The 15160-nt window shown below is 41.9% G+C and overlaps 1 protein-coding gene across 10 annotated transcripts in view; it reads right to left on the bottom strand.

Annotated features, from left to right (window-relative positions):
- Positions 1–2001: 2001 nt before the first annotated feature.
- The window catches only part of disp1 (dispatched homolog 1 (Drosophila)), a 96800-nt gene continuing 83641 nt past the window's right edge, over positions 2002–15160 (bottom strand). For all 10 annotated transcript variants that reach the window (XM_061812383.1, XM_061812385.1, XM_061812392.1 and 7 more), the window contains 5 exons: positions 13892–13986; positions 13631–13728; positions 9058–10647; positions 4909–5172; positions 2002–4078 (listed from right to left, as the gene is read on the bottom strand). In XM_061812383.1, the coding sequence (XP_061668367.1) occupies positions 2330–4078; positions 4909–5172; positions 9058–10647; positions 13631–13728; positions 13892–13986 (3796 nt within the window). In that variant the 3' untranslated portion in view covers positions 2002–2329. The remainder of the gene's footprint in view (positions 4079–4908; positions 5173–9057; positions 10648–13630; positions 13729–13891; positions 13987–15160) is intronic.

The raw sequence follows: 15160 nt of genomic DNA, 5'->3' as shown, positions 1-15160 counted from the left end.
CCCTCACATCGTTGAATTCATAACTGGAGACACATCTTCAGCATCAACAGATTTTTTCCATCCACTACCTAGCTATTAAACCACAACACTATCGCGGACTATTACTTTTTAATTATTTTTTATTACTTTTGCTCTCACATATTATCAGAATCCTCCCTCGACACATGTGGATGAGCATTCTGTTAGCCTTAAAACAGGGAAAATGTCTTTTGGAGCCGGCTGGCGCGTGGAGGAGCGTGGACAAGGATATGAAGAAGAATGTTATTCAAACCCAAATAGCAGTTGACTTTTTTAAAACCTGAATGATGTTAAAAAATGACTTTAAGGCGCAATCCAACGCTGTGAAGATTAGCACTTATTCCATAGTTGTGGACCGAAAACATTGGCTGAAGAAAGAATACCTCCCCAACCATGTTTTAAGGCTCATTTTCTGAAGATATATATTTTTAAACAGCTATTGGCCCGCACAGATTTCAGTCAAAACCCTCCTGGTGCTGTGACTCCACAGTTGGCTCACAAGAAAACTTGGGCCAAAATGGTTGGTTATATTCAATCTGAATGTTTTTGAATGAATGAAAGTTTTTAGACAATAACGAGTGAAAATAGTGTGATAAGACACATTTGTGTAGGCTTGTTCTGTTGAAATCTAGCACCGAAATGCCTAGTAAGTGATTCATGCCTATATTGAGTTTTGGATTGATTGGATTGCTCAACTTTGAAAAACAGTTTTGGAAGATGGCATAACACATTTATAAGCATTTTTTTTATATTTTTGTATGATCGGTGGCACATGTCACTGTGGACACCTGTTAGTGTTCTCAAACACACTTTTCATTGAACTTCAACTGGTCTACACATTCGTCATAGTGTAAATCAAAAGGTACGTGTGGAAATTGTATCTTAATCTGGTCCCACCTTCCGCTTTGTTGTTCAAGTATTTGCAGCACCTTGTAATAAAAGTAGTGTACCTTAAACGGTTTTCCCCCGGCAGCAGAGCAGGACCTGTTTGATCATTAAAATTACTTTATGACCCTGAAAAAAATGTTTGGATATCGACTGGGCCGCTGTCATAAAAGCTGGTCTTGTGTAAATCAATCTAAAAGTAAACTGCAACCTGACTTGGAATCCTGTCAACTACCTGAGCCCACACGCAGAAGTATAGGCGCCACTATTAGTAAGTAAATTAGACGAGTACAGGAAACCCTTGTTTAACTGTGGGGGGCTAAGTTCCAGAAAACCCTTGGAAAGTAGTGACAATTTATCACACTATTATATGTTTCATATATTTAATTCAATGCTGATATGTGATACTTGGACGAGGCGCTGGTGGTTTATTTATCCATTTTAGGTGACCATCCACATACTCTACACAACCATTTTTGGTCTTAAGTAACGTGAACAGCCCTTGCGGAAGTGGTGTGAATGGGTCAATTCCTGTGTTAAGCGTTGGCATTGTTCCTGACACTGACAATCCTGCCAATGTAGTCAGCTAAAAGCATTATGGGAAGCCCGACTTCCCTCTGGTAATGTTTTTAACTGCAGCACAGTAGTTGTAGAAAATCAAGGCAAACTTTGCTCTTCATTGGTATTTGCTATGTCAATATTTTTGCGTGTATGCTTTAGGTATTTGTCGGGCTAATATTGATAGCTCTGAATAAAATAAAACTGTGCTCTGGGTTTTAAACAAGGACTTCTTGGTCACACTCTCTATTTTCAAGCAATTTGATGACTTAAATGAACGAGATGACTCAGTAAGATTTCTTTTTTTTGTGGGGGGGAATGACTAAGACACCAGTTAAACTTATGCAAGTCATTGCTGCCACAAACTAAAGCTAACTGTTTTGGAAATGTGTAGATGAGTAGTTACACTACATTAACCTACAAAACAACAATGCACTAAGTGAAGCACAACATAGCAAGGGGTTTCCGTTAATCTTATTAATAAAATTACACAAAGCCTTGACATATTTTGCAGTCTGTTGATGAACAAGACAACAGGAATGAAGCGAAACATTTTAATATAGAGATCATAATCCACTAGAGAAATTCATTGCACAAAAAACAGTGGACAAGCAATGAGTTTTAAATAATGATCGCATTTAAAGCATTTGATCGCAAATATGTGGGATTTGTTTTTTTCCTGCCTGTGCAAATGTCTGCAGTATATTGACAGTTAAAAAAAGCATTATGTGTTAAGATTGCTTTAAAAACAACGGTTTGGACATAGAAGTAAATAGAAACTAGTGGATCAGCGAGTCTGCATAAAATCACACTGAGGCACTTAGCATCATAATAACGGTCATTATTTTTTACAGTGTGTTTTTTTTCCCTAACATAAGCTTTCAGAGGAGCGACTGTTGTTTATTATAATGGGAGGCACGCTTGTTTCATTTTTCGGCACACTAAACTCTGAAGCTGAATTGCACTTCACCTTCAATGACCGGTTAAAACAGTAGAGTTTCTTAGGCGAGACAGAAGATGCCCGCTCTCGTTTCGAGTTCTGCTTGCACTTTTTGACGCTTTCCTTCTGAGGAGTGATGGCACTCTGCTGCTTAGGGATTTTACACCAAACATCCTCCTGTGTTGTGGTTTCTGTGGCTATGGTGGACATATGGTTCCAACCCCCGTCTCTCTCATTAAATCCTTGATGTATGTCAGTCTGAGTTAGACCCTTTGTGGAGGATGGGCACGGAGTCTGTGTTGGGACTGGCGTGCTGATGATTGGGCTTGGCACTTTTGGCTGATGACAGGGCTCTTGTGTGTTTGGGTCTGGGCCGCTAAAAGAGTCAACGTTTTGGGCCATGCGCTGGTTTAAGGCTAAGCCTGCGGGTCCATGTTCTGAAGTACCCTCCGGGCTTGCACTGTGGATGCAAATCGTCTTGAGATGGGAGCAGGGAGCAGGTGCTTGTCTGGGGCATATGATCATTGCTGGGCTGCAGCAGTGCAAGTGGGAAGCTGCACAGGGGACGTAGTGCTTGCAACAATCCATGCAGACTGGGTCCATGTTTGTTGGCAACAGTTTGTTTGGACAGTTTCCTGCAACAGGGATGAGTTGGGGGAGGCAATGCGAGTCTTGGAGAGATGGAGGACAGGACTGGAGTTTCCACTGTGGAGGTGGTTCCCCACATGAGCAGTCTGTGTTTTGGGAGTACTGGCACTGGGATGGCGTGTTGTGTGTTGCAACAAGTCCATTTTCAGGACTGGCTCCACCACCCTCGGTTTTATTATTATACTGGGCGTGTGAATATTGGGAAGTGTGGCAGTGAGGGTGTACTCCATTGTAAATCTGAGTACAAACCTCATGATGCTCTTGAGGTTTGTCTTCAACTTTATCACTTGACGCAAGTGGCTCTAATTCATAATGTTCGGCCTGTCCCTCCCTGCTGTCTAACTGGAATTTCCCCAAGCTGGAGCTTTTCCCTTCTGATGAAGACCCTTCAGATGGGTCCTCAGAGAAAGCCTGACACTGCAACTTCTTGGGCAGTGGGATCTGGCCGCAGGTGCCCTGAGGTCCCAAACAACGGCACATACACTGAAAGAAAAATGTGGCGAAGGCCCAGCTGATGCACATAATAAGCATCATGAAAGTGCCCAGTTGGGTGTAGGCTAAAACAGTCGAGGGCATCATCATGGCCCCTGCGACAAAGGTGGTCAAGGCAGCCATAGCAATAGCGGAACCCATGCGGCTGAGGGAGAAGATCACCTTTCCCTCACGGTCAGCCTCTGGAGCAAGCCTGTACGCCACACCGTAATGGACGGCAAAGTCCACAGACAGTCCCACCGCCACAGAAATCGTGACCGACTCCAAAACATTCAGCTCCCAACCGAGAAGCACCAGAGAGCCCACAGTGACAAAAATAGTCCCTGCAATGGACAGGATTGCATATAAACTGATGATGATGTTCCATGTGGTAAGCAGCATGACACTGAAGGCTACAGCTACAGACAGTGCCATGGCGACCAGAGTGCCATCAGAGAGACTGTCCTGAAGATCAAAGAATTCCAGGTTGCTGACAAACCAGCCATGACTGAGGCCTGCTGGGGCGTGGCGTAGCTCCTCGGTTATCCAGGCGTCCACCTGGATAACCAAGAGGCAACATTACATTCAGGGCAAAGGAAACATTCCAGAAACCACTACTCCAACTACTGTTAGTACACATTGTAATTTAAAACACCATATTTCTTTCAACTACGTCCTCAGGCATTTACTACTTTACTCAGCTGCAGATTAATAGGTGCCCATTATGTTTTTTTTTCTTTTTAAACAGCCCTTACTTGCACAATGCATTATTTACAAAGACAATTGTGCATAATTATTTTATATATTTGAGAAAAAAAAAATCACAAATCACAAATAATAACTAAAATAATATAAATTACATCAGTATGTAAGTAAGTATGTGCTACAATAAGGGTTTGACATTAACACAAAGTAACTCGGTGAATTTCAGCAGCAGATGGTAACACCGCCACTCTAATGAGACAATTCGGCAAGTTGTATTCCAATCAGCAAAAATATCCAAAAAACACAAGGTCACAGTTAACAAATGTATTTCAATTGGGAAAAATATCTTCCAACACCACGCTATGTTGACAGATGTGCATATTTTGACTGGGAAAAGTTCTGGAAATATTATACCAGGTAAAAATGCTGAATAGTTCCTAACTCAGGGAAACTTGTAGCCACAGTGGCTTGTGAGCAAAAAAAAGTTAATGTCAATCCCCGACGATGATAATATCATACTGTAAGGTCGTTATCACTGTATTCTGCACGCTTATTTTTTCATTTGGAAAATACAGCCAACAATTACATGGGCCATAGTGCCTAATCGAGGAGAGGCCATCATTTGAGATAATAGTATAATACTAAAGATTATAAAATTAACAATACATCCACTGGGCTCTGACCTCATGATAGAACTGATGCATCTTCTCATAAGCCAGCGTGAAGAGGAATGTGCTTTTAAACTCCAAAACAATGGCTTTGATGGTGTCATTGATGTCAAATCGAGGCCCAGGGGTCTTGCTGTCCAGGTGGTAATTGGTACTGCGATCGAGCTCCATGATGGCCCGCTTGATGCACAGCTCAAAGACTTCCTGCTTGTAGGGGAAGGTGGATTGACTGCAGCAGGGGTAGACAGATGCCTCCTCACAGTCTTGGTTTTCCATCCACTGTGAAAATAAAGTTGGAGTCAAGTGTTTCCAATCCCGATTTTTTTTTAATGCAATTTATCTGTTGCCAAAAGACTCAGATTATATCTTAACTAAATATATATATAGTGTTTTTAAATTACTAATATACACACCCTCATTCACTGCAACATTAAGTATATTTGAAGTCTGATGAAAATCAATCTATCGATGGAGCACTATCTGCTCTCATATGCAAGGAATGTAACCTTAGAGAAGGTTTTTGCTCATATGCTCCTACTACTAGGTCACAGGCGGTAATGTTATTATTGCCATGATATGATCTAGATTTTGCATTTATGTGCAGATTAACAGCGGTGCCCAGGGTGTCTGTGTGAAGTCTTATTGAAACAGGTTAGACTGTGTTCTGCTTGAATTTATAGAATGGTTCTCAATAACTGTCATATTAGGAACTGCATTATTTCATTTTCACCAAGTCATGGCAAATAAATAACATAATTCTTAAAAAATAGCCTTTGAAAAGGTTTATCATATATAATATTTAAACTTGGTTATATGTTCAAAGTGTCTCTCAGAGCACATTGTATCAGGATGAACAAGGATGACAAGGTGCGAAAATACATGAACAAATCATCACAATTGCACAAAACATTGTCAAAAAAATGTTACTCATCATGAAACTGAGTTCTTTTTAAGAACAACGTCATTTTCCAAATTAAAGTCAATTCCAATTTGGGATATGCTGAATATTTCACTTTACTGGGGGTCTACAGTTTTGTTTTCCTCAGATACAGAATTTGTATCAAAGTTGGTCGGTCATCTGCCGTAGTCTCATGAATATACACTAACACAAAGTCATTAATTAAACCAGCTATTTCTATTATAAGCTCTTCAATTAAAAAAATAATGCGCATGACGTTAACTGCGGATGCCTTCTCTTGCCACACGACCACATATTCACCACTGGGCAAAATCATTTATTTCATACTATTTGGATACTTGAAACATTGAATGTCAGTACCGTCGAGGTGCTTTACTACTGTACCTGTCCACAAACCACCCACTATGGGTCAGGGACCCAATTTCCGGTCCTGACTGAATAGTTGAGAACCAACGCCCCAGGACATTAAATCGGTTTTATTATTGACAAAATCTAGATTGCCACCAAGTGATCCAGTTCAGCCTAAATAAAAGGAAGACTTTGTCAAAACTAATAGGAATGGGAGCACACATTAAAAGTTAGTAGATGAGGGTTCAGTGTTTCTTTCAATGCCAGAGGTATCCACAGATTTTACCAAGAAATATCTCTAAATTGGAAAAGTATTTTCGAAATTCCTCTCTCGCTTAGACATTCCAATGAGCCTGGCTGGAAAACTGAGAGCCAATCAGCGTTTGCCACGCCTGCAGTGCTTCCTGTTCTGATCCCCATTGCTCGTGGATACGTTTCAATGAACAGAGAACGTCCATTATCTGGCATTTTGTGGCCGATTTCTGTGAAAAATAATTACAAACAAAACAAAAATACCATGATGTACAATGTTCAAGCCTGTGCGCTTGAGCCAGAATACACACATCCAGCACTTGAGTGTTATAGAGGGGGCGTGGCACTAACTACGAACAATAACAGTCCTATTGTATGGACCGTAGAGATTTGATGCTTTTCAGAGGAGGTGGTTTCGATAGAGATTATACAGCAAGCCTGGCAAGACCCCTAAATTGTACTTTTCAAGCAGTCAACCTCTCGCAAACGACCGGTGGAAGGGGGTAGGTGCACGCGCACAACGGCGTAAATAGTAACCAGGAAGTGTTGTGTGCTCAGAGCCAACAAAGCGAGTGTAACAGCGAGTCGATGCTCCTTGCTATTACTAACCCCGCCACTGAGCAAACAAAACAAAAATAACAATGTACAATGTTCAAGCGTTTGAGCCAGAATGCACACAGGTGGGAGTCAACATGTCGGGAGGAGCGTGGTGTTGACGACGAACAATAACAGTCCCATGAAATGGACCGTGTAGCTTTGATGCGGAGTTGGTTTCAATGTAGATTATACAGCAGGCGTGGCCAGACTTTTTTTGTTTTCCCCAAACTGTACTTTTCAAGCACTCCATTTCTCGCGTTCGACCAGCAGCGGGGATGGGGGGGGGGATTCAGGGGGGGTTTGCATGCGCGAATCGCCATAAATAGTAACCGGAAAGTGTTGTGTGCTTCCACGTATATATCCATCCATCCATTTTCTTAGCTGCACAATAGTCGCAGGAATGCTGGAGCCTATCCCAGCTGTCAATGGGCAGGAGGCAAGTTTACACACACGCAGACACGCGGAGAACATGGAAACCCCACAAACGGAAGTCCGGGATTGAACAGCTGTGCCACCCTCATAATGTATGTTGTTGCTCATACAGTATTAGCACGAGAGGCTATAACTCAGCAGCTAATAACCAGTAATGATTAGATGCGTGCAAATATCTCCTGCTGGTGAATGAGCCTCAACTGTGACAGCCACAGCTGTATCCTGTCAGGTTAACCATGAGAGGTTAAAGAAATTTGGGTGCGTTTTCTCAGTTGTGTTGCACAACACCGCTGCATTTTGGCTTAGCTATAACGATTGGTCTGTAATGCTAAGCAGTGGCGACGTCAGGGGTGGAGTCAAAGATGTTTCTTCCGCGTTTGGCTCTGAAAGCTGGCACATATACAGATTTTGCTTGGATTTCAAAAATGTTCTTTGTTTTCAATTTTTTCCCCAATTAATATACAAAATATATGTAATAATAATATTACTTCACATTGGAGGGTTTATTGTACATATGAAATTTGGGGAGAGTCTTCCTTTAACAGTTAACTGTTATACAGCTAAGCAGGAAAGATTCTAGGATCAGAGGTTTAAGCTAGTGCTCATCTCCGTCCGTCCGTCTTCTTAGCTACTTATACTCATAACGATCATGGGGAGTGCTGGAGCCTATCCCAGCTGTCAACGGGCAGGAGGCAGGGTACACCCTCAACTGGTTGCCAGCCAATCGCACGGCACAAGAGACAAACAGACGCACTCACAATCACACCTAGGGGCAATTTAGAGTGTCCAATTAATGTTGCCATGTTTTTGGGATGTGGGAAGAAACTGGAGTGACCGTAGAAAACCCACACAGGCATGGGGAGAATATGCAAACTCCACACAGGCGGGTCCGGGATTGAACCCGGGACCTCAGAACTGTGAGGTCAACGCATTCCAGCTGAGCTTCCGTGTTGCTGGTTTGTACATTTTAATGCAATTTCATTTGTGCATTTTTGAAAGAAAACCATAAGACTTTTGGGGAAAGTTTGTGACTAAAACATCAAATCTGTTAAATGTTATTTGAATGCTGAGCTGCAGTAAAATGATTATAAAATTAATAAAGAATCATACACTAAACATTATTAAAAAACTAATTTCTGGGAGAAGAACACTTGTTTTGATAGAGCAGCACCTCTATTTACATGAAAGTGACCTTAAAAGGGCAGTTAATGCTTAAAAACCATTCAATATAGCTACAGAGAATCTGCAAAGATGAGTAGGCTAAATTTCTCAATAATTTTGAAAGAGACTCACTGCAACTTTCCCAAACACTTGATTGCACTTGTTGCTGCTAAAGGTGGCCCAACCAGTTATTAGGTTTTGGGGGCTATCACCTTTTCATACATGTGCATGTAGGTTTAAATTTTTTTACCAATTCATGATAAAAAACTTACTTTTAAGAAGTGCTTTTGTATTTTTACTTGTGTTGTCTTTGATTAATATTTCAATTTGTTTGATGATGGGAAACATTTGAATGTGACCAACATGCAAAATAAATCAATAAATCAGGAAAGGGGCAAACACTTTCACACCACTGTACCTCGAAAAAATGGTGTGGGGGTTTCAAGAGAACTGACCTGCTTGAAGGTCTCAATGAAGCAGCTGGTGAAGTCCTGCTCATCTGACTGAAAGACAAAACTCTGGTTTCGAAGCTTCTGGCAGAAATTGAGGATCCATAGCTGAGATGCTGGACTGGCGATGTTAAAGCTGCTATCCAGCATCAGCTTCCCCTTGTTTTTGGGATTCAGGGGGTCTCCGTTATCCACAGGTGTGACACCCCAGATGATGGTGATAGGCATGTGGAGGTCCTCTCCATGATGAACCCTCTCGAACATGAAAAGTTTCTTGTACTCTGCATCGTACCGCTCAAAAGGGTGGGAAGAACGGAACACCTGAAACTCAGCAAGTTCCAGTGACGGAAGCTTCATCTTAGGGTTGACACAAACAACATATGCCCCGCCCACTGTGAGAGCTAGAAACCAGAGAAGCCAGAGGTAGCGTAGTTTGATGATGATACAGGGAAGCACTTTCTCAAAGAAGATTCTAGAGGCTTCAGAGACAATAAACAAACATTTGCTAGCCTTCTTGCAAAAAACTGACACAATCATCTGGATGCCGTAACCGGTTTGCTGGTGTTGGGGCTTGGAACAGGGTAACGCATTTGGTAGGTACCGCTCGTGTAACACCACCACAGCTGGGAGCCACGTCACCATAAGGATATAGTTAACCAAGATGGCTGTTCCGGCGTAAATGCCAAAACAGCGTATAGCAGTGATGTTGCTGACATAGTTGGCATAAAAAGCAGCAGCGGTGGTAAAGCTGGTTACAAACATTGACAAGGCGGCATGCTGTAAAGTCACACTAACAGTTTCTGCCAGCTCAGCATGGGGCTTATCAAATTTCGTGTAGTTCCATACATCACAAAGCACAAAGGCATCATCTGCACCGATGCCTACCAGGATGATAAGAGCTGTGAGGTTCATGAAAGGAAAAAACTCAAAGCTGAAAACCATTCGGTATAAAAAATAAGACACAATGAGGGAGCTAATAATGGCTATTATTGTCATGAGCGTAATGAAAACTGACTGTGTGTACACACACATGACCAACAGGACTATAACAATGGCTATAGCGGGGTACACTGTGTCTGTGAGAAGGTAGTCCTGAAAGAGGTCGTGTTTAATGCCAAACTCGATCCCAGTGACTGTAGTGATGCCGTCTGAAGAGTTCCAGTTCTCAAAATTGTCTAAGTAAATGTTCATCATAGACTCTCCTTTTTCTGTGGGCGAGAACAGCATGCTATACATCAGCACAGGTGGTGGATATTCCAGGCTCTTTGGACTGAGGAAGTCCTTATCAACCAGGAAGTGCATCATTTGGTAGACGGCATTGTACTTGATGCACTTCCGGGGCACATTGCCACACTTCAGCTGATCCTTGCGCTTCAGGGCCATGTCCCAGCAGTCAGGTCCCAGTGTGCCATTGTGGTAATACTTGGCACACGAGCGCAAAATCTTGAGTGTGTGCGATACATCCCGCTCCGTGATCATTTGGCAGGATGACCTATTTGTGAGGGCTGCTATGTAGTTACCAAGTGTCCAGCTGGGGCAACATGAAGCATCATTGGTGCGCTGACAGAGGCTCCAGTAGTCGCGGTGTGAGCGCACCTGTGAACAGGGGCAAATCAGTGTAATTACAAAATACACATTGAATACAGTGTACATACAACATACAGTGGAAACTCCAGGTTCCACTATATTGTACTAGATACAACATAAAATTGTGTGAAAATTCAGATCAGTCAGCATCAAGAGCAGGGCTTTGCAACACCTGGGGCTCTATATTCGTAGGCTGTGCAACATGCCCAGAAGCACATAGGATGCCCATCTTGATATTTCTGCCAGCGCAAGGCGAGGTGCACGTCTTTGCCAGTAGTATTTGGCACCCCGGTCTGCACTAAGTTAGACAGTGTCGGCGCAGCGATGATGTGTCCTTTGGCTTCTTCTGCTTAGAACGGAAATTTTGGCCACTGAGGTCTCTGTGTTCATTGATGCACCTTGATTTTTGTGCAAACGCAAGACTCACTGCGCATTTGCAGACGTCTGCGCCCAGCTGGGTGGAGTTTCTACAGTGAAGAAAACATGTATTTGAACACCCTGCTATATTGAAGGTTCTCCCACTTAGAAATCATGGAGGGGTCTGAAATTTTCATCATAGGTGCACGTTCACTGTGAGAGATAACCTAAAAATAAAAATCCAGAAATCAAAATGTATGATTTTTTTAAACGATTTGTGTGATACAGCTGCAAATAAGTATTTTAACACCTGTCTATCAGCTAGAATTCTGACCCTCAAAGACCTGTTAGTCCTCCTTTAAAAGTCCACCTCCACTCCATGTATTATCCTGAATCAGATGCACCTCTGTGAGGTCATTAGCTGCATAAAGACACCTGTCCACCCCATGCAATCAGTAAGACTCAAACTTGTAACATGGCCAAACCAAAGAGCTGTCCAAAGAGACCAGACACAAAATTGTACATCTCCACATGGATGGAAAGGGCTACGGAGAAATTGCCAAGCAACTTGGTGAAAAAAGGTCCACTGTTGGTGCAATCATTAGAAAATGGAAGAATCTAAACATGACAGCCAATCTCAATTGGAGTGGTGCCCCATGCAAGATATCACCTTGTGGGGTCTCAATTATCCTTAGAAAGGTGAGGAATCAGCCCAGGACTACACAACAGGACTTGGTCAATGGCTTGAAAAGAGCTGGGACCACCGTTTCCAAGGTGACTGTTGGTAATACATTAAGACGTCATGGTTTGAAATGATGCATGGCACGGAAGGTTCCCCTGCTTAAACCAGCACATGTCAAGGCCCGTCATAAGTTTGCCAATGACCATTTGGATGATACAGAGGAATCATGGGAGAAAGTTTTGTCGTCAGATGAGACCAGAATTGAACTTTTTGGTCATAATTCCACTAACAACGTTTGGAGGAAGATGAATGATGAGTTCCACCCCAAGAACACCATCCCTACTGTGAAGCATGGGGGTGGTAGCATCAAGCTTTGGGGGTGTTTTGCTGCACGTGGGACAGGACGACTGCACTGTATTAAGGAGAGGATGACCGCGGCCATGTATTGTGAGATTTTGGGGAACAACCCTCCCTCCCATCCCTCAGTCAGAGCATTGAAGATGGGTTGTGCCTGGTCTTTCAACATGACAATGACCCGAAGCACACAGCCAGGAAAACCGAGGAGTGGCTTCGTAAGAAGCGTATCAAGGTTCTGGCGTGGCCTGGCCAGTCTCTAGCCCTAAACCCAATAGAAAATCTTTGAAGGGAGCTGAACCTCCGTGTTTATCAGCGACAGCCAGAAACCTGTCTGATCTTGAGAAGATCTGCATGGAGGAGTGGGTGAAAATCCCTCATGCAGTGTGTGGAAACCTGGTGAACAACTACAGGAAACGTTTGACCTCTTTAATTGCAAACATAGGCTACTGTACCAAATATTAACATTGTTTTTCTCTGGCGTTCAAATACTTATTTGCAGCTTTATCACATGAATAAATCGTTAAAAAGTCATACATTGTGAGTTCCGGATTTTTCTTATTAGATTATCTCTCTCACAGTGGACATGCATCTACGATAAAAATTTCAGACCCCTCCATGATTTCTAAGTGGGAGAACTTGCAATATAGCAGAGCAATATAGTGTCCAAATATTTATTTTTCTTCACTGTACTTGCGGAGTGACATCGCAGCCCATAGAAAATCCTTCTTAGGCCTACTTATATAATTTTTAACGCAATTTTGGTGACTCTGATTGGTGAATATCAAGGAAGATCGACGTACGACAGATGTTCAATGCCCCAGTAAACCAGGTTGTTTTGTTCTCTTCTGCAGGTACGATATCATGCAAGACTATTTGGATCGCCCTTTTAGACGGGTTAGGGTTAGCGGACATCCCATTTTAAATGCCCTGGGGGTCGCTGGTCCACAAAAGTCCCCCCCCCCCAAAAAAAAAAAAAAAATACAGAGTGGGAAGGCAGATACATAAGCTCAGCAGAAGTGTGGGATGCATCAGACATCTGTGATTTCATTCATAAATATGTAAACCGGGGGTGTCAGTAACATGGATGGATTAATGAGGTCCACGGATATATTAATCTCAAGTGTTGTTATCGCCAGCTCATAGTGTATTTTAATCAAGTTGTCTGTTTGGTGACCAGTTCAGGGTGTACCCTGCCTTTCAGCCAAAGTCAGTTGGGACAGGGTCCAGCATGCCCGCGACCCTATTGAGGATAGGTGGTAAGGTAAATGGATTGATGTTTGTTGCCACATCGAGCAAGTGAAACTGCTCCAAGCATACACACATAGCTCTCTCTGTGCACACAAGACCATCACGCCCCTGATTAAATAAAGGGAATTAATGAAATAAGCCGCTTTGATTGGCAGAAAATAAAGTCTGCCGTTTAAGGCCACCAGTGCAGACAGCCCCCTTAAGTTAAAAAAACTAGCCGCTTGCGTCTGTGAGATAACAACCTGGTTTAACCTGCTACCTCGGAACTCATTCTACCAACCATATTGCATAAACTTAAATAACAACAACATAACCATGATGCATTCTTGCACTGTCCCTCATTCGTACCTTAGTGTTGTCCAGATTACACATGGATTTGATGGCCTGAATACTCCACAAGTTCTTTCCCTCAGCAGATGAGAAAACCAGTCTTGAATAGCTGGAGCCTACATGAAATAAAGAAGAAATATATTATCTTAATTATTGTTAGGCAAAAATAAAAGGCCAATGAAATTATTTATTTTACATTAAACAAACAAAAGGTACAATGCGTCCCATTGTAAACCCCTTTTGATGAATGCAGAATTATTTCAGGACTGCAAAATTTACCAGGCACATCGCAGAAAAACTCCTTACTGAAGTCCCACTCTGCGTGACGTTTTTCTCGATCAAAGTGGTCTTCAGGCCACTTGGGTTCTTGGTGACTAGAAAATAAATAATTATCATGAGATTATCAAATTATATCATATGTATATAACGGGAATTTAAAAAAAAGGGGTTGTCATCTCAACCAATGAAGAAACTACAACCATTGTGAGGCTAAAAAAAAAAATATACAAAAAGTATAACACAGTCCAAAAGATAATTTGATTTTATCTCATCATATTGCGACACATTGAATTTGGATTCACGTCTTCCTAATAACTTCCAAAAGAATGCACGCATCACTAAATTCTGTGCAGGTTTATTGAAAGCCCTTGCTTCTAAATTTATTAAATTATTATTTATACACAAATTAATGCTCAAAGCAGGAAGGATACATAATGTGGCATCCGCAGAGACTTTACAAAGGGGTAGAGGTGGGTGGAGTAGCCAAAAACCTGACAAGTAAGAGTACTGTTCCATTATAATATGACTCAAAGTAAAAAGTAGTCTGAATATTTACTTAGGCTTCAGTAAATATTCCATGAAAAAAAAGCTATGGAAGTCCTAACTGGTGAGTAGCTTTTGATTTTATTCTTTAATTAGTGCATGAATGGTAATTGACAGGTAAGCACATCTGCCTCACAATTCTGAGGACTCTGGTTCAAATCCGGCCTCGCCTGTGTGGAGTTTGCACTTTCTCCCCGTGTCTCTGTGGGTTTTCTCTGGCTACTCTTGTTTCCTCCCACATCCGAAAACCATTGAAGACTAAATTGACCATATGTGTGAATGTGAGTGTGAATGGTTGATTGCTTTGTGATCTTGTGATTGGCTGGTAACCAGTTCAGGGTGTACTGGATAATGTATAATAGCAAATAAATGTCAAAAACCTAATATAAGAGGGGAATGTGCAATTTTAAATATTGCCCAAAAATATCACTTTAAAACATGGCAAATTTGTGAAACAGTATTAACTTTAGTTTCACAACACAATTGGTTCACTTGGTAGTGATACATATAATGTACATATAACCTGACCGTAAAGTTCATTTTTATGGTGAGTTATGCAAGGGGCGATTCATACTTTGAAAAGTCTGACTTCACACAGTAAGAAGTTACTCTTCGAATGACTGCGCAAAGCCAAATACAAAATCTGTGCAAGTCTTAGGCCTCCCTTGTTTCTTCTGCAAAAAGTCAGGTATTTCTGAAATTCACAAATAAGATGGAATCACTCAA

The sequence above is a fragment of the Syngnathoides biaculeatus genome, chromosome 23 (assembly GCF_019802595.1).
Source record: "Syngnathoides biaculeatus isolate LvHL_M chromosome 23, ASM1980259v1, whole genome shotgun sequence".
NCBI lineage: Eukaryota > Metazoa > Chordata > Actinopteri > Syngnathiformes > Syngnathidae > Syngnathoides > Syngnathoides biaculeatus.
The sequence above is the reverse complement of the archived record's forward strand: the minus strand, read 5'-3'. Positions and strand labels throughout refer to the sequence as shown.